General features: G+C 44.5%; 1 protein-coding gene across 1 annotated transcript in view; it reads left to right on the forward strand.

Annotated features, from left to right (window-relative positions):
* The window catches only part of Slc25a12 (solute carrier family 25 member 12), a 69,202-nt gene that overhangs the window by 44,694 nt on the left and 4,317 nt on the right, over window positions 1–20,191 (forward strand). Inside the window, exons 9-15 of the mRNA XM_057754678.1 lie at window positions 1,633–1,717; window positions 7,997–8,078; window positions 9,605–9,763; window positions 12,566–12,618; window positions 12,859–12,939; window positions 17,786–17,926; window positions 19,763–19,901. Of these exons, the coding sequence (XP_057610661.1) occupies window positions 1,633–1,717; window positions 7,997–8,078; window positions 9,605–9,763; window positions 12,566–12,618; window positions 12,859–12,939; window positions 17,786–17,926; window positions 19,763–19,901 (740 nt within the window). The remainder of the gene's footprint in view (window positions 1–1,632; window positions 1,718–7,996; window positions 8,079–9,604; window positions 9,764–12,565; window positions 12,619–12,858; window positions 12,940–17,785; window positions 17,927–19,762; window positions 19,902–20,191) is intronic.

The raw sequence follows: 20,191 nt of genomic DNA on the forward strand, positions 1-20,191 counted from the left end.
GAGGGATACAGAGAGAGGGGTGGGGAGGGAGGAAGGAAGGGTGGGGGAGCAAAGGGGCAGAAGCAAAGAGCCAAGCAGAATGGAGAAGTAAAAGAAGAGGTTAGGGGTGAGGGGAAGAGGGAGAAGAAGGAAAATGAGTAGGCTAGGGAGTTAGAGAGAGGGTTTGATGTAGCCTTTCTCAGAGTGTTCTGAATTTAAAGAGGTTTGCAGGAATTTGCTTAAGTCTGTAAATTCATGGAAATCGGCTGAGTACATGGAAGAATGTTGTATTGAGGAATGGTGTTTCCTTTTTGATTGCCACAAACACTCATCTTCTGAAGAGTGTGTACCAGTTTGTGTTGGAGAGCATTATTTTCTTAAGCTGTGCCTCATACATCATCCTGCTTTCCCCAGAGGCAAGCTCAGATGTTCATGCTTTTTTTTTTTTTTTTATAAGTTAAAACCAAAAACGTGTGTAGAGGACATTTAACATACAGAGACGCGCAAATCCACGGAAAGCCCTCATCTACAAAAACCCAATCAATGGACAGGGTTAAAGCTGTGTACGGTCTGTTAACAACCTGGGTTATCAACAACCTGTTAACTACCCAGGCACCTGTGGTAGTTCATTCAGTAATAATATCAGAAATACTAGGCCTGATGAGATGGCTCTGCAGTTAAGGACACTTGCTCTTTGTGCAGAAGACTCAGATGTGATCCCAGTATCCGCTGGGTGGTGCATCCCTGCCTGCAACTCCAGCTCCAGGGGATCCAAAACTCTCTGGCTCCAAAGGGCACTTGCACTCACATGCATATACCCTCATATATGCAGACACGTGCAAATATACATAGTTAGAAATAATTTTGAGATATCTGGAGACTGCGAAAGTTGGCTATGCATACGTGATTATATTGCCTGCTTGTCGTACGGTGCATTGCCAGACAGGATGTGATGCATAGTCGTTCAGCTGACTTGGGCATCAGCAGGGTTTGGTGATTGACATAAACTCCCAGGCCACATCTCAACCTTCTAAAATTCACACAGCTTAAGAAAATAGACACATGTTTTGAGCCTCTTTCTTGTAAATGAATGTTTTTTAAAAGTCCTTAAAACTACATCTACATCTGAAGTGACTATTTTTTTTTTAAGCTGGTTTGCAGAATGTGGTTATTTTTAAGTCAGTTTTGGCACCCACAGTGCTGCATTCATATGATTCAAAACTCAGAGGCTTTGAAGAAAAACGGTGTAAAAGAAGGCTCCTTCAACCCTGTGCCTTCTCTTGAAGGCGGCCAACTGTATTTACCCTTCTTGCTTCTAACCTTCCTTCTGGGACACTGGGGTCTTCTGCATTCTGCTCTCCAAGGTCTGTGGACCTTGGCTTCAGTGTGAATTCTTTGTTCACTGTTGGTGTTCATCACTGGGGTCTCATTAGATCTGTTCCCTCCTCAGTGACCTCCAGAGGCTTTTGATTTTGTTGTAAATAAGATCCAAAGGCTTATTGTTTTTTTTCTCACTAAAATGGTCATAGAAGGTAAATAAGGAAATGGCCCCTTTTAAATGCTAGCTCTTCAGGGATTGGAGGAGAAAGGTGTGTTCCATGGGAGGGATCTTTCAGCATTTAATGATTCTCTTTGCCACTTTTCTCCATTAAGGCGCTTGACTATGGCAGACATTGAGAGAATAGCTCCGCTGGCTGAGGGGGCCTTGCCTCACAACCTGGCAGAACTCCAGAGACAGGTATGAGTTGACCATCAACAGCAGTGACGTGGGTGAGGGTCACCAGCCTTACGATGTCAATCGACATGAATATTAACAACTCTAGAGCTCCTAGCTCAGAGGTTCTGTTGACTGAATTATCACCCATGCCTGCAAAAGATATTTTGACATGAAGACTAGTTTTTGAGTTTCATTCTTCTAACTTATTAAGTAAGATAAGGAGTTCGAACAGTCGTGGGTGTGACCTCCTTTCCAGTCATTTACCTAATCATCTTTAAAGAGGAGTGTTCAGGCCACTTTGTAAAGTGTATAAATATAAACATATATATTTAAGCTGATATATATATATATATATATAGTCTTTTTTTAAGTTTCAAAGCATTTTGCAATTGAAACAAACCATCAGTGAGGTTGTACCTAACAGATTGCAAGAGGGAAAAAGGAAATGTATCTAATTAGTGAATCAGAAAGAATGGTTTTCTTTTTTTATGATTTATTTATCTTCATTTTATGTGCATTGGTGTGAAGGTGTTAGATCCCCTGGAACTGGATCTTCAGACAGTTGTGAGCTGCCATGTGGGTGCTAGGAATTGAACCCGGGTCCTCTGGAAGAGCAGTCAGTGCTCTTAACAGCTGAGCCATTTCTCCAGCCCAAGAATTGTTTTCTTTAACGTTAAATATGATAGAAACAGGGCTCATGTCTTGTAATGTTAATATTGCTCCATTTTGGATTTCTAAATGTTCTCAGTAGAAAAAGCCAGATCCATGAGATGGTCTCCAAGACTGAACAGAACCTTTTTTTTTTTTTTTTTGAAGCTTTGTTTTAAATGGAATCCTGAACTGCTAAGCATTCGAGCCAGCTTCAGTTGTAGCAGAGGTTCACAGGCCTTGTGGAGACTGAGGTTTAGGGAGCTGGCTTCTTCCTTCACTGGTCTGATCCTCGAGGAAACTCTGTTTCTCATTGTTCTTTATGAGGCTATGTGATGTTCGGGGAGATAGGGAGGGGATGTGGGAAGCAGAAGGACAGGGAACAAGAGGGATAGGAAGGGGCAGATTGCCCTTCTCCTCACAGGAGTCCCGGGTGAGCAGCTGGGGTGGGCTTGCTTTATTCATCCTTGTCAGTTAGGTCAATGAGAATCAAAGTACTCAGCCAGGTATGGTGTGAAGTGCCTGTGACCCAGCACTTAGTAAGCAGAAGCAGAAGGATTGCCATGAGTTCAAGGCCAGCCTGAGCTACGTGGCTAGACCCTGACTCCAAAAAATTGAACAGACAGAAAAGATGTCTTGACTGAGGAAAGCAGAAACACTTCTGCTTGAGGTCCTTAGACTTGCCTTCTGAAACCAGCCTTGGCTACGCAGCAGGTTTGAGGTTGGCTTGGGCTACATGCAAAGGTATCTTAGAGTGGGAATGAGGGAGAGAGAAGAGAGAGATTAGAAGTTTCTTTTGTGTTCGGGAGGTTGAACCTACATACCAGTCAAGTACTCTACTTCAAGCTATATTTGAAGCTAAACAATGATCCCCATCTCATCATTACTGGCCTTGAACTCTCTTTGTAGTGGAGGTTGGTCTTGAACTTGGATCCTCCTGCCTGCATCTCCTGAGTTACAGCTGGGGTTACATTTTGTAACAGCACACCTGTTCTATGAGTGCTGGGAATTGAACTCAGTGTTCTGTTGTGTGATGTTTTACTATTTTCTCTTTTGGTTTTTTGAGGGGCCCACCACCCAGCTCCCAAATAAATCACACACAGACACTTATTCTTACTTTGAATGCCAAGTCTTAGCTTGTTTCTGGCCAGCTTTTCTTAAATTAACCCATCTACCTTTTCCCTCTGGGTTTTTATCTTTATTTCTGTATACCTTTCTTTACTTCTTTCTCTATGGCTTGCTGTGTAGCTGGGTGACTGGTTCCTGATGTTCTCCTCTCTTGGTTCTTCCTCCTCCTTGATTTCTCCCTCCCCACCAGCCCCGCCCATCCTTGCTCCTGCCTCGCTATTGGCCGTTCATCGCTTTATTAGAAACATCAGGTGTTTTAGACAGGCACAGTAGTAGCACAGCGTCACAGAACTAAACAGATGCAGTATAAACAAAAGTCACACATCTGAAAATGATATTCCCCAACATTGTTCACGTTAGACAGGCATTGTACTGATGGAGCTGTGTCCCCAGCTCCCCAAATGGAAGTTGCGGTTTGAAGAAACAGAGTTAAATAAAAGTTAATAGAAGGCTGCAGAGAAAAAGATGCGCACATTTTTAAGACTTGTAATCATTTAGAAGTTAAAACCAGGTTGTTCCTATGTGAGAATGGGCAAAGGAACCTCCTCTTTTTCTCTCATGGTGTCCCCACATTTACTTTTCAACTGTGTGGGAGAAATGATCTACAGGTAATTTCTTGGGCATATAGCTCTGTGTGTGTGTGTGTGTGTGTGTGTGTGTGTTGCGTCGATGTGAAATTATAACAAAGCCATTTGCTCAAAATGAACTGATCTGTGCTCTGCTATTAGTGGTCCTCAACCTTCCTAATGCTGTGACTCTTGAATACAGTTCCTTATGATGTGGTGACCCCCCCATCATAAAATTATTTTTATTGCTACCTTATAGTTGTCATTTTGCTACAGTTATGAATTATAATGTAAATATCTGATATGCAATGCCCAAAGGGGTCAAGACCCACAGGTTGAGAGCCACTGACTTAGATATTCCTGGCTTGATTTCATTTTTATTTCATGAGTACTGTTCCTCAGTCTTAGGGTTTTGTCTCTCTGTGTAATTTGTTGTCTCATGAACTGTTGTTGATCTTGGGTTTGTAAATCCATGAAGGAAAACATTACAGTTTACTGATGAGTTCTACAAAGGTGAAACCTGTTCTTAAAAAGGAGGAAATCAGGTTTATATGCAAGCTATTATTGACTTATTAGCCATTTATCTCATTAAAAATTTTAGATTGGAAAATACCACAGTCTCATGCATCCGAGCGCCTCCACGCTGGGAGGAAAGTATACATACAATGTTTTATAGACAGAAACAAGAAAATAATTAAAGTCTATATATTTCACCTCTGCCTGCTTGGGTCTCTGTGCTGTCATGGTTTGGGGTTTCAGTCTTACTTTGTAAGGCTAAAAATATTTGAATTGCATTGGAGAGTTGGGAATGTCATAGGTGGGGCTCGGAGCGTCTGTTTGTGTTCCCTAGCTGTACCTTGCTCCTCTGACCACACATTCAGCTCGTGTAGAACCCAGCCCTGTTGTTCCCAGACACTTGCTGTAAAATTGACTTCGTCCATTCTTGTTCTCCCACGCTGGTGGGTGGTATTGGAAGAGGCCTTCTCTCCATTGGGCTGGCAACCTACATAGAGCAGCCTGGAGTAGGTTTGATTCACCAACTGACACTATCCAATCCTACATTTAACAAAAACAAAAAACCCAAAACAAATTTTAAGAGAAGGGGCAGGGGATAAAAAGAAAAAAAAATGGACCTCTCTTCAAATGAAATCTCAAATTCCTGAGGGAGCCAGTTAAGATCATTTAAGAATCTCAACTGTGTTTTGCTTTGAAAAACACTTAATTAGGCTTGTTAAATATCAGCCTCACAGTCATGATCAGAGCCTTAAGGGGGAGAGCGCCCTTCCCTTTGGCCTGTTTGCTCACGGAAGGTGATCATTTTAGTGCTGAATATTTTCTTTCTCTCTAAATGCTAAAAACTCAGTACATAGTCATTAACAGGGAAGACAGCTATAGGGACATTCCTTTTATGAATATTTATGATGTGAAATCTATAGCATTAATTACATTAATTTGCATAAATGATTACAAGGGAACCAGAAGTTGTAGTGATAACTAAGCCTTAAGAAGAAAAAAAAGTCTCGGTAACCCTACTCTCTTGTGTTTTCTTACAAATGCTGTTTAATGGGAATGAAGGTGACATTTCTGTCAAAAGGCATTTGGGCGTTTATAGCTTGAGATGTTTTAGCTAAGAGTTAAAGCACAGAATAATCCTTCAGTTTTCATAGGATTTTGCAGGCTTATAAACACTCTTTGAAGAAAGGGAGTTGAAAGAAAAATTTATATTGTTGAACGCAGGAGAAAACTCCCTTGTGAATAAGGGAATTAGTGGTTGCTTGATGCTTCTTTGGGATCATAGACCCTATTATTTTATAAGAAACCTCCACTCCCCTTTAAGATAGGGTCTCATTCTGGACCCCAGATTTTTTTTAAATTTTTATTTTTTATTTTATGTTTATGGATATTTTGCCTGTATATATGCATGTATGTATGTATGTATGTATGTATGTACATGTAGTACTTGTGGAGGCCAGAAAAGGGCATCTTTGGAACTGGACTTTTAGGTGATTGTGAGCCTCTATGTGGGTACTGGGAACTGAACTTGAGTTCTCTGGAAGAGCAGCCAGTCTTAACCAATGACGGTCTTTCCAGCCCTTGGACTTTGATCTCTTGATTCCTCAGCCTTTGCTGTCTGAGAAGCTGGGATGACAGATTTGCACCCCCATGCCTAGCTTTAGTCTATATATTTAAATCCAGCTTTATTCCCCTTGGGGGTATAGTCTCCTGTAGCCGCAGTGGGCCCTGAGCTTATCATAACTAAGGATGACCTTGAACTTGTGAGTCTCCTGCCTCCATTCCCTTAGAACTTGAGTTACCATGTCCAGCTAATGACTTTAATTTTTTTTTTTTTAGTTTTGTTTATTGTGGCTGTATTTGTGTGTGTGTGTGTGTGTGTGTGTGTGTGTATGAGTGGAGATACACACGTGTCATGGCACATGTGTAGAGCTTAGAGGACATCTTTGGCAGCAAGTTCTCTCCTTTCACCCTGGCTTCAGGGGCTCAAACTCGGATCGTAAGACTTGCACAGCGAGCCCCTTAGCTGCTGAGCCATCTCGTCAGATGCCACTGCCTCCCCTTCTCCTTTTTGAAAAGCTCGTTACAATGAAGTAGATATTTTATTCCTTTGTTCCGGTATCTTATAGAGCATAGTAAACATTCTCATACTGATGATGCTAAGCTCCAGACGCACACATGGATGTAGACAAGTTACTCTGGTGCAGGACCCGTGGACTAGCATCTGAGTCACAGTGAGATTTATTTCATTGCTTTATCTCACTGTTATCCTGGATTTTGTTAGAACCATGAACATGGGTAGGACAGTAGTCATTAGAGATTTTAGCTGTCATCTGTCTTCTCTGGTCTGGAACTCGTAGAGATCTGCCTGCCTCTTTCCCCTGAGGGCTGAGATTAAAGGCCTGCTCATCATTCTAGGCAATTTTGATACAGCTCTAAAAGGAAGGGTTTTTGGTATGGGCGGTTCATGCCTGTAATTCCAGTGCTTCGGAAGATAGGAGGGTCAGTGATTAAAGTATATCCTCAGCTAAGTAGCAAGGTCAGGGCCAACCTCGGGTCTGAGACTGTCTCAGAAAATCTAACAAACGGGATTGGTCAGGTGACTCAGCATGTAAAGGCACTTGCCACCAAGCCTGACAATCTTAGTTTGAGCCTCAGAACCCGTGGTGGAAGGAAAGAACTGATTGCTGAAGGTTTCTTCCGCCCTCCGCATGTGAGCTATGGCTGCACCTCCCTACCTCAATCCGCATGTGAGCTATGGCTGCATGCACCTCCCTACCTCAACGCATATACATCGAACGAATGAGTGATCAACTATTAAAAACAAGGAAATATTTAAAATTGTCCGTTAGAGAGGAGCAAATGTCATCTGCTGGTATTTTTGCTTACCTAAGAGGTTCACTTCTGGGAGGGCTAGAAACGGGTCTCAGTGATACATTGCTTGCCCAAGCTCCCAGGAGGCCCTGGAATCACCCCCACTACTGTACAAACAAGCAAACCTCTCAAGGATAACAATGTATTCCCCGGGAGCAGTTCGTGTATAAAATTAAGAAAATGCCACACTATATTTTGCTGGGTATGGTTTTGTTTGTTTGTTGAGTTTATTTCATGTTTTTGAGTGTTTAGAGAGCATATGTACTCCGTGTACCACATGCTTGCTTGCTGCCCTTGGAGGGCAGAAGAGGGCCTGGGATTTCCTGGAACTGAAGTTATCAGGCCCTGTGGGTCGTACCCAGACTGGGTCCTCTGTAAAGGCAGTGAGTGCTCTTAACTACTGAGCCATCTCTCTAGCGCTGAGATATTTATTTTCCAAAAAACACTAATATCCTGTTTGCTTTCAGTTTTAGATTTTCTTTTTTTAACCTGAAAAAATGGCAAACTGTAGCATTTTTCCCCCGGCAGAACACTTTTTCAGACTTTTTTTCTGTTTTCTTCCTCCCCGCAGCAATCTCCTGGTTTGGGCAGGCCTATCTGGCTCCAGATTGCGGAGTCTGCTTACAGGTTCACTCTGGGCTCGGTCGCGGGAGGTGAGTGCTGATCTTGCTGTAACATTATCCCAGCAGATGGGACAGCTCAGTAAAGGTGCAGGTCATTGTTCCTGGGGTCAGGACTGTGAGGCTTTCCAAAGGCTCTTTATTTCAGGAGGGCTTGTCTTAGCATGGCTGTGGCCCTCTGGCTCCAGTCTGTCTTCAGCATAAAAACCTCTGTAATGATGGGAGAGTCTGCACTCACCTTAATTACATCAGTTAAGGCCAGCGTGAAAAATGGCGACTAAAAACGGAGTTTACGGGGTCAGACTAGGGGCAGGGAGGAAGCTAAGATCGGCGACGCAAACTCAGAAATTTGTGAACTAAAACAGCCTCTCACAGAGAATCACAACGGCTGGCTCGTGATTCTTCTTTCCTTTCTCTGGCTTCAGAGTGTCCCGATATGTTGTTTATTTGCTAAAAAGAATCCCTCCTCCCTCTCTGCTCACAGCAGAAATTAGAAAGCCCGTTAAAAAAGGTTTTCATTTTTGTGTATGCGTGTGTGAGCGTGTGCAGGTCGTGGTGTGCATTTTGGAGGTCAGAGGTCAACTTGTCCAGAGTTGTTTCTCTCCTTCTACCTGGTGGGGTCTAGGATTAAACTCAGGTTGTCACCCTTGGTGGCAAGCACCTTTGCCTGCTGAGCCACCTCTCCAGTCCAAGATAATTTTACTTCAATAATCTGTAAAGAAAATGTATAAAACCTGAAATTGCTTTGTTGAAAAAAAAAAACTCCAAAAAATGATAAAAATGCTCTGGAATTTTTAAAGCAAGCTGGAACTGGTGACTAGGATTTTTTTTTCCCAGCCTCAGTTTTAGAAAGTGCCAAGTGTTTTCTGGTTTTCAACAGCCCAAAAATAGAGCACTCTAGGTCCTATGAAATATTTCAGTCGCCAAGAAATTCTAAAGCGTGACTATAGGTTTTTGTTTGTTTGATTTTCAACCAAATTCTATATATAGGGGTTGGATCATGTCAAGGATTTTTCATCCAGATGGCTGTAGCTTAGATTAATTTACCAAAATGTTTCAGTGAACTAAACTTTGAAATTAAACCACGTAGCTTGCGTACCATCATGGCATAGTTACGAAGGAGGAGCAGGTGTACTATTTAGGCATTTAATAGAAAATGTGAGAAGAAACGGTGCCCATGCATGAGAGCTTACCGTCAGGTAAAGGAAACTGGGGGCCAGTTTTCTGATGTTGGTTGGTGGTGATTTGAGAATGTACTTTCTAACTCATAGACCAAAGGTATCAAAGGTTTTTTTTTTTAGGGCCTCACACATGCTAGGTAAGCTCTTTGCCTCTGATTTATGTTGTTCCTTGAAGGAGCTGTTTGTGGACCTCACAGGTTGCTATTCTGCCACCTTTTGGCTCTATTAATAAGCAGAAGAAACGTGTAATAAGTCGACTCTCTTTTGTGAGAATAGACAGTTTTATTTCTCACCTGCAGAGATGAGATTTGATGTCCTAATGGATGCTCCAGCTAATTGTCTTCTTTTTGTTGAAGCTAAAAATTATTCTGTTTGTAGCTGTGGGGGCCACAGCAGTATATCCCATAGATCTGGTGAAGACCCGGATGCAAAACCAGCGTGGCACGGGCTCTGTGGTTGGGGAGCTGATGTATAAAAACAGCTTCGACTGTTTTAAGAAAGTGTTGCGTTACGAGGGCTTCTTTGGACTCTACCGAGGTGAGTAAGCAAATCTCAGCCGCGGAAGCTGGCAATGTTTCTGTCACCATCAGTAGATTTAAGTCACTTGTTATGGAGACCAGATAGGGCTGCTCCCCCGCCCCTACCCTGCTCCCTTTGCTCAGCTTCCCGCCTTGCGTTCTTTCTCAATAGTAGTCTGCAAACAGGTGTCCCCTTCTCCTTCCTGCCGTTTTTAATTCTTGGGCTCCAAATCCTGCGTATGTGAGTGTGCTCTTTGAGGGCATGGACTGGCAGAGATGGAGAAAGGAGAGCTATACTAACACAAATTCCCCATGAAATCTAAGCCAGGTGCTACTTGAAGGTGAGTTTACCCTGGGTATACACTTGCTTGAACAGAAATGCCTTTTTCCCCCCGCCTTTTCCAAGGAGACCCGTGATAAGTCTTTTCCAATTGGGTCATCTGAATTTGTAAAAGGCAGGGAAAGCTTAGGGCCTCAAGCTTCAGCCAGTCTCCCTTTCCTCCCCGTGGCTGCATCCCAAGCTGCAGCACCGTGTAGAATTCTCCCGGCCCCAGTGGGCTTTGTAGGAACTTGTCTTCTTGGAGAGAGGATGGCTTTCATCTACATGTTTTTACCTTAGAATTTAGGGTTCCTTTGCGGGGGAGATTAATTTTTTAATCCCTTTGGGCGCCACTTGGAATTCTTTGAAACACCATGCTCCGGTCCCGGCATTTATGTAATTTACTGTACGTGTTTGTTGGCATTCCCAGGCTTACTAGTCGCCTGCACCTTGTGAGCTCTATCGAACTGTTTGGCTGGGAGCTTCTCCTCGGAAAGAGAGACTGGGATTCAACAGATGGGCAAGAGAAGAAACACCTGTAGTTGGCATCGTATTCAGGCACTTGAGGGGACACCTTTAGAGGCGCCTGTTTGTTGTGGGCCCTCTGTATGGAGTATGCTTCTGAGAGCGAGTATAATGAAATTTGCTCAGATATTCAGATCACTTTGGCTCTGCAAATCCCAGCGGCATAACCCGTACTACAGAGGCAACAGTGGCTACTGTCCCGGGTGTTCAGGGCTGGCTGTGCGGACTTGTTTTAAATGGACTTAGCTCTTCACACCTAGATCTCACATAATGGGGGAGTCACGGTGGAATGGCCCTAAGGTTATTTCTTTGACATCTCCAATCTTTCATTATCAAATAATGAACTTTCCCTTAATCAGTGTGGTTTTAAGTCACAAAGGGTGTCTACAGAGAACAATTAGAAGAACTCTAGCCACATCATGTGTACCCTTCTCAATAGATAGATACTTCTAGAAGATTTTGTTTGGAAGAGCTATCATATTGATTAAGAGGGTGTAATATAGCAAGCCGGGGAGGCTGCTGTTGACTTTATTGAGGGTCTAAGCTGATGAAACGGGCCCTTTAAACGAGAGACTTTTGTATGAGAAGATTGTAGGAACTCTGTCTGGGAGCACAGGGATGGTTGAGATCGTCAAATATTGCTTAGAACTGGCCCATTGTTCTGTCGGATGACTGACAGAGTTGCTGACAGATTCGCTAAATTTCTTTGCAGGCAGCAATGATAAAATGACACAAATCAGGACTTTATTAACATTCCACAAGCGTTAGGGAGGAAAGTTGTAAAACAGATCCACACACTGACACCGTTGCCCCGGAGCGAGGCTAAAAGTAATCGGGTCTGAGGATCAGGGAGGAAGCATGGGAAGACTGCCATCTGCTGATTTATTCTCTCAGCTCAGTCCGCGGCCGGTGGAAGGTGTGCTGGCTTGCGTTTGTCACTGGTAATTCAGTTTGACTGGCAGTGGCCTGTCTGCGGGGCTGCTTCCTGGCTCTCCACTTCCGGAAAATCACTCTTTGGCACCTTCCAAGGAGGCCTAACAGAGAGCAGCAAGCAGGCGTGTGGGCAGGAATATCACTCCCCAGGTTTTGAAGCTATACGATGGGTTTATTGCTAGCATCTTTTAAAAACGTATGCAAAAGGAAAGGAAGAAAGAAATAGGCCGGCAGCTCGGTAAACCCGCGTGCTCTGTAAGGCTGAGCTTCACGGGCACCTACGGCTTACACGTGACTGTGCTTTTCCAGTTTCCGGCCGGCCTGGGAAATGTAGCTTTCTAAGCATAATGATTTCTTTTGTTTTGAGCAGAGTCTTCTAAAATGCCTTGAGCTTGACAGATATTAGTAAATGAAAATATAATTGGCATATGTTTTTGCTTATAGACAATGCCCACAAACTGATGCTAAAAGCTGCATTTTTTTTTCGTTACAGTTGTGGCTTTCTTTTAAGTAAATGAGCGCCGGGCTTCTCTGAAGAGAGGATAATGGGAGCGGGTAGTCAGTAGCAGCCTCGCTCCTTTGTGCCGAAAGGAGTCTATAGCAAAGCCTGGCTGTGCTTAACGCACACCACTGCCCCAGCTTCTTCTCTCCAGGCCTTCAGCAGGCTGCTGCTGGGGGCAGGGGAGATTCAGTTATGGAGGGAGAAAACTCAGAGGCTCCATTCTTCGTTGCATACCTTAGGCAAGGCGTTTGAGAGCGAGGTTTTATTTATATATTTATCTTTAAGGATGTTAAAGGAAAACATTTATAGCTCTGAGTAATTGACATCATATATGACTGGTAAATTGTGTATATATGTCTGGTTTATATATTTATATAATGCATAGGAATATATATATACATATATATATATATATAATTACTTAGGATAACCTTTTCCCCATTTAGATGAAAACCTTGAGGTACTTGGTGGGTACCTTCGAGGGAAACACTCCCTTGTTTTGGGCTTGTCCACTCACACAAAGATCCTCTCCTTCCACCCAGGTCTGATACCCCAGCTGATAGGAGTTGCACCGGAAAAAGCCATTAAGCTGACCGTAAGTTTCTTGTCGCTGAGCTGATGTTGTTTCCTTAGATTGTTGTGCAGCCAGCAGCAATGCTGGTGAGACTGGTGCACTATCGCGGCCCTTGTAAGCGTTCTCACACCTATGTGGACACATTTGGTGAAATTTTACGTTTACAATGAGACAACTATTTTGATAATTCGGAAATATGAGGGTGTGCGAGCAGAGGAGATGGCAGGAAATTCTGATGAACTGATCTGTCTTCCTAATTAGGTTAATGACTTTGTCCGGGATAAATTTACCAAAAGAGATGGCTCCATCCCACTGCCGGCAGAAATCCTCGCTGGAGGCTGTGTAAGTGTCCATCCTGAGCATTTCCTGCAGCAAATATATCCCTCTAACCCTTTTACAAAGTAGGAATGAAATGCAAGTGACATTTCCTCTTTAAATTTTGTTTTACTACACTTCTCTTCAGTGTGTATGTGGGTGCATACCTTGGTGTTTATGTGTGACGCCAGAGGACGGCTTTCAGGAACTGGTTCTCTCCTTCCATTGTGGAGGGTCCCGTGGATTGAACTCACGGTTGCAGGTTTGGCAGCAGGCACCTTTACCACCGAGTCATCTTGCTGGCCCAACATTTCCCTTTAACTCAGAATCGCCCCAGGGGAGTCTCGTAGTCATGATGCTTGAAAGTGGGTGCATGAGCGTGTGACAGGCTTGGCTGCCTTCCTCCCAAGAGCTGCCACCTCCTCTGAGACACCACCACTCGCTGGTTTGAAGCTCAGCAATTGTGGCTACTCTGTCTGAAAGTGAATCCGGGGATCTTCTTGGCTCCACCTCTGCTGTCACTGGGGTTCCCAGGCAGGCCACCATGTTTGGTTTTGTGTGGCTTGTGGGGATTGAAAGCAGGTCCTAGGGCTTTGCCTTGCCAGCTGATCCTTCTCCCCATTAGTAACCTCATTCTCCTCTTCCTCTTCTTCTCCTTCCTCTTCCTCCTCCTCCTCTTCTTCTTCTTCTTCTTTTTTTTTTTTTTGAGACAGGGTTTCTCTGTGTAGTCCTGGCTGTCTGGCTGTCCTGGAACTCTTAAATGCTGGGGTTAAAGGTGTGTGCTGTATAATCTGATTTTGAGTATTGTTATCATCAGCTTTGTTTCTTTTAAACGTCTGAAACTCTATCTTCTAGACATATATATATATATATATATATATATATATACAGATATGACTTTTATTTATGTGTTTTGCTTGCACGCATGTAAGTGCACTCTGTGCACTCAGTACCCATGGTGGCCAGAAGGGGGTTTCCATCACCTGGAACTGGAGTTATAGACGTTTGTAAGCCACCACGTGGGTGCAAGAAATTGAACAAGTGCTCTGAACAGCTGACGCAGCTCTTTAGCCCCCTTCTGACTTCTTACATTCTTAAGTTTTGTTTTTTTAAGCATCAAAGGAAATGCAAGAGCAGGTTGAGTTACTGTCCATTTCTCCCCCTGGAACTCTGAGTGCGAGGGGGCTGGTTAATTGGGCCCTTCAGTTTTATGTGTAGAAACGAGTCTGCTATTGTAGTTTAATTAAGCCTCCTTATGGTGCTGCAATGGGGCCGGAAGAGCCTATAACTATGCTGTGGTCATTGACAAAGATTCCGAAGCCAGAGACTGAGAGTGCGATTCTTAGTCTGTGTTTAAGGTGTGAGCACGGCATTGGATTTAGACCAACCAACCAACGCATCTAAGCTTGTAGCCCGGCAAATGTTATGTGTGGTGTGCGCCTCACAGTTGCTAATGTGATCTGCTCGAGACTTTCATAGTTCAGTTCGGTCCTGAACATGTTAATAACTTCTGGTTGAACTGGCCAGAGGTCTTGGCGAAAACCTCACTTGCTCACGAAGCCCAAGATGATGAGGTCAGTGACCTTATAAGTTTTAATTCAGAGAAGATGTCCCTGGGGTCAGGGGGAGCAGTTGCTCCGGGCTTCTCCGTGTTGAGACTTGTCAGCGGGACCCTTGCCTCGTGTGGGGGATGCGGCCAGGCTTGCGTGTTTGGTTACACGCCATGGCTGTGTGTGCTTCCTTAGGAAAGAGATGTACTTGGCTCAGTTTATCTTTTATGAAGGGTAAATGGTAGATGAGAATAAGCCCCGCCTACATGTGCCCACTAAAGTATGCCCCCCCTTATATTGTTATTAGGTGCTATAATTGTTTCACTTCTTTGCAAATCATAAACACATTTTATAGGTGTTTTTAGCTTTCATTTCATTAGGAAGCTTCCTAACTCATTGACCACAGCACACACAGACAGACCTGTAATTCCTTGAAAGCTAGGCATCTTTTGCGGTGGAGGGGTAGTACATGCCTGTAATTCCAGAAGTAGGGAGGTTAATTCAGGAGAATCAGAATTTCAGGGTTATCTTTGACTACATATGGTTTCAAGGCTAGCCTAGGCTAAATGAGACCCTGTCTGGGAAAGAGAAAGAAACAAGTATATTTTCTTTTCCAAAATCCTCTACACAGCCCGGCCTCTTGTCTGACCTGTGACCTAAGTGGTTAAGCCATAATGAGACATGTGTAACTTTGTTCTTCTTGGTGTGGACTCTTGTTTACAGGTGCAGTCTAAGACACCCTGAGGGTTTGGCTGACACTGAGTCATGATTTATTTCTGGACCTTAATCCTAACTAATGCTTGATTGACTGATAGCAGGAGAATTAGTGATGTGGAACTCCAGGCAGGAGGAAGGAAAATGTGCATTATTAAGTGGTGATGTATTTTTTTTTTATTTCTTTTTTATTTTTTGAGACAGAGTCGCACTATGTAGCCCAGGCTGGCCGTAAACTCCTGATGCTTCTTTAGCCTCCTCGGTGCTGGAGTTACAGGCACACACCACTTACAAAGCCTGATTTTTCTACTGATGAACCCTCAGACTATAGGGTAGAAGCTTGTCAGGGCACAGCCCACCACTTCTCTCCAAAGTCAGCAAACTAAAGTCTGAGAGGAACGGACAAGTCTCTGTTTGCAGACCAGCATGCAAGCGTATTACTTGTACACTGCGAGATTTGAAGGCGTGCACAGCTTGGTCAACTGCAGTCTAAGAGCATCAGATGAGAGAAGAGAATCTCAGGATAGGGAGCTGAGGGCAGGCAGGCGGGATGTGATAGCTCACCAGCGGGTAACGTGTAAAGGGACAGGCTGCGTGCACACCTTTTCCCGTGGCAGGAGGCAGAGGTCGCAGATCCCTGAGTTCAAGGCCAGTGTGGGCTACACACAGAGACCCTGTCTTAAAAAAACAACCAGCCAAACAAGCAAACCAAAAACCACGAAAGGACTTTGTGTTTATTTAAACATAATATGCATATTTAACACTGAGCACCTGAAGGCTGGTATGTATACTGGGAGTGGTAAATCCGGGGGCTTATGATAAAAAGTATAGTTCTTTTCTTTTTTATCTTAATCTGCCTTAATTTAGAATATAAAGAATGTTTCCCCAAATACAGTCTTTACAACCATTATTTAAAAAGCGATTTTAGGGAAATAGTAAACTTTTCAGTTGGTTTGGTCTTTAATTCTAGCTACAGGAGTAATTACTTGGATTATCATTTTAACATAATTTTTCACCCAGCAATTCTTTTGAAAGTATTGTTTGCTTAGACTGAAACATTGAAACGCTCCCTTCTGCCTGCGGTGCGGCAGATTATGAAAGAAAGCAATCTAGGCAAATCAGCATGTAGAATGGGGCAGCACATCCTTGTTGGGGGGCCCGTGTGGCTGCTGGTGGTCTGTGCTGTGTCAGGACAAAAGGGGATTACTTCCCTGGGGGATTCAGGACAGTCAGCTGCCCAGAGGAGGAGAGGGATCCAGGGCCAGTGTGGTGTCCAGAGTTGTGAGTATTTGAAGGGTCAGGATTTAACCAGAGGCATTGGAGTGTGGCCCCAGAGTGGTTAGGAGCCACCTTGCTGTTCTTTGGAAGGGGGTCAGAGAGGGTGATCGGCAGATGTGGAGGAGGAGGGGCGGAGGTCCGAGATGACACCTGGACACCTGTAGAACTGCCCCTTCTTATATAAGAAGCACACTTCTTATTTTACAGGGACATACGCTGCAGCTGAGTTATGACTATGTGATGATTATGATTATATGAATACCATTACGATTATGAATATTGTATGAATATAATTTTGATTATATAACGTAAACTGCCGTAGTTTAAGACAAAACGGCACAAATGAGATTTCTTCGCTTTATGAAGGGAGATGATATATATTTTGTGTGTGTATATCTGTGTGATCGTGTACACATGCTCATCTTTACATTACGGAAACCCAAAAACGAGTTGTAGCAGTTATTTTAAACATTCTTCCCCCCTCTACTACTTGGCAGATTTCAGGTGCAAACACACTCCGATTATTTGAAAATCAAATCTGATGCTCACCTCGAGTGTGGGCTGTTCCTGTGCTCTGAGGGTATCCCACTCTGGGTCACTCAGAGTTCCGCTTTCCAGCTCTGTCTTGGATTTTTTCCCCCCGGTTTTGTCTTGGAATGATGCTAAAGTCTGCCTTCCCAGATTCCTTCCTTTTGTGTGGGTGTCGCTGGTCCAGCCCAGAGCTCTGAGCATGCTCACACAGAGTGTAGAATTGGACTCAGAGGAGAAGTCTGGCTTAAAGGCACCTCTGTGGGACTAACGTGCTCATTTTCCCGCAAGTGGGCTGATCGAAGATAGTGCTCTGCGGAGCTTTCCAGAGCTTTCCAGAGCTTTCTGGAGCTTTCCGGAGCTTTCCGTTCACCCTGAGCCCACCACCTACATCTTCGTTTCTTCTGTTTTCCAAATTGGGTTTATTGATTTTGTTGTCTTGACTATGCTTGAGGTGATCCCTGAAGGGCAGTTTTGAGAATAGTCTTGACATTTCAAATTGAAATAAACCTAAGTCCGGTCATGGTGGCCCACATCTGTAATCCCAGCACTGCAGGCTGAGGCAGAAGGATTGCTGTGAATTCTAGCTTAGACCGAGCAACCTAATGAGTTACTCTCGGGCCAGTTTGGGCTACAGACTAAAGAGAGATTGATGTGAGGTGAATCTTCATATCTCTCACACTGAGCACATGTGAGCCTCTCCTTCCCCAGTGTAAAGTGAAGGCATCTGTGGCTTTTCCTTCTCGAACACCCCCAGTCCAGCTCCGACGTGGCGAGAGCTTGTCTGTCTCCCTTGCTTGCAGGCTGGAGGCTCGCAGGTCATCTTTACCAACCCACTGGAGATCGTGAAGATCCGCCTGCAGGTGGCGGGAGAAATCACCACGGGGCCCAGAGTCAGCGCTCTGAACGTGCTTCAGGACCTGGGACTCTTTGGGCTGTACAAGGTAGGTTGATTTCTTTGGCTAGCTGAGTGGAGAAGCCGTGGCACACAGTATAAACAGGAAAGAACGTAGAAGCCAGATGATATCCCTACCCCCAACTTGAGAAGCGACCTTATCCGGCAGTGTGACCTATGACCCAAATGAAGCCAGTGCCCTCGGGTAAAGGTAGCAGGATATACACAAGAGAGCTCCTGTTGTAAGATTTAGTTTCTATGGAACTGCATGCAGGGCATCTCTTCCATGGAACAACTGGTTTCAGACTCACAACCTTCATCCCATGGGGCCTTGAGAAGTTTCTGTGGTACTCAGGATGGGTTGGGGTTGCAGAGAAATCCTGGGCCTATTCTGAGCCTTAATACATTCTCTTGTTGCACCAGGAAGGGCTTCTCTTGTCTTAGTCATCTGACCATGGTTAAAAAAAAAAAAAAAAAAAGATAGTAGAATTTGACAGGATTTGAGTCTTTAAGCAGTTAAGTGGGAGGATTTGTCAATAATGAATTCCATTAAAAAACAACAGCAACCACTGTTCTTGCACAGGACGCCAGTCCACGGATTCCTCCCGGCGGGTACCCTTACCGCCATCACTGCTGATCAGGTGTAATGGAGCAGAAGCCGGTGTTTTTCTTTAACTAGCAGAGTTTCTTTCTGTTCCCTTCCCTGGTAGAAGGGGAGATGCGGAAATTTCACCCCTATAGGGGACTGTGTTTCCACAGCACTGAATTTATGTGTGGATCCATAACCGCTGAAATGTGTAAATTTACCTCTGCAGCTGCAAATTAGAAATTAGGAACGTCTGCTCAGCCACAGGGTGCCCAGGAGCCTGGCTGCCGGGCCTGTCTGTCTTTACCTCCCTCCACTCTGCTCCTTCCGCCCACCCTCTTCGCCATCCGTGGAGATTCCCTTGGAGGGCAGAATGTGTAAACATTGGTTCTGTCTGGATTACCCTGTACGAGTCCCTGGGTGTTTTTGTTTTTATAAAAACAGAGCCATCGGGGAACCCAGTGCTTGGGCATAGCATTTGTCTGTAAGGTAAAACTTCAGGCCTGGGCTGGCATGGGTCGCTGGCAACACTGAGGAAGGTGCTCACTGCCCTCTCCATGGCCGGGACAGGCTATCTTGAGTGGAACGAAGACTTTAGGGTTTTTCCTCTCCCTTCCTTAGGACAGATGCCCTTCTCCATTGCCTCTGGCATTTGGCCTGGCACTACCAAGGCTTGAAACTGATTGAGACTGATTTGGCAAGTTAGTTAGGTTTGGGGGGGGGGGGGGATGGGGGTGCTTGGGAATCAAGCCATTCATTCTGGAATCTTATCCTAACACTTCAGCTCTTTCCCCTTCTACCTCATCCCCGCTCAAGCTCCCTACAGAGCAGAGCTGAGCAGGTCAAGCAGCCTGGGAAGTCTGAGACTCCGTATGAATCCTAAGATGTTGCCTTGCTTAATGCACAGAAAGTTTCAGTTACACAGTGCCAGGTTGCAGAGACCTGCAGCAGAGTGCCCTTGGAGTTAACTGTACCGCGCTTTAGTGTGACCGCCGCGACAGAAAACAAATGAAAATTTCAAACCCTAAGTTTAGCACTTCTAGGAACGCTAGAAAGCTCTCCATCGCCAGAGTGCTGCCATCGCCAGGGTTAGCCTGGATACCCGTTTTCCTTTGGAAAGCTTTCCGCCATGCTTCCTTGCTCCGTACCGCTATCCCCCGCCTACTTCCCCTCACATCACTCCTAATGCTGTTTGAAGGACATCTCAGCTTGCTTGTCACCGGTGCCTGCCCGCTTCCTGTTCGGCCATTCAAACCCTGTTTACACACTGTTTCTCACTGTTTCCTCACCATGTGACAGGGTGCCAAAGCGTGTTTCCTCCGAGACATTCCCTTCTCCGCCATCTATTTTCCTGTGTACGCTCACTGCAAACTCCTTCTGGCTGATGAGAGTGGACGCGTGGGAGGCATCAATCTCCTAGCGGCTGGAGCCATAGCAGGTAACCATAGACCGTTTTAATCCAAGAATTCTCTTAAGAAGTCCAGAGTCTCTGGCTTCACCCTTTCTTCCTGGAAGTTATTGTTGGGATCTGACTTAGCTGGATAGAGCCGCCTTTGCTCCTTTGTGGGATATGCTAGGATTCTGATGAGAGTTAATTACATTTGCATAATGTGGATAAACAACTTAATGCAGCTTAGCAACTTGGAGCCAAATTAGATCTGCCCATCTAAATTGGGCTTTCATCATTAACACGGTTCTTAGCCTCCTGGGCTCCTGAAACCTTGGGTG

The sequence above is a fragment of the Chionomys nivalis genome, chromosome 22 (assembly GCF_950005125.1).
Source record: "Chionomys nivalis chromosome 22, mChiNiv1.1, whole genome shotgun sequence".
Lineage (NCBI taxonomy): Eukaryota > Metazoa > Chordata > Mammalia > Rodentia > Cricetidae > Chionomys > Chionomys nivalis.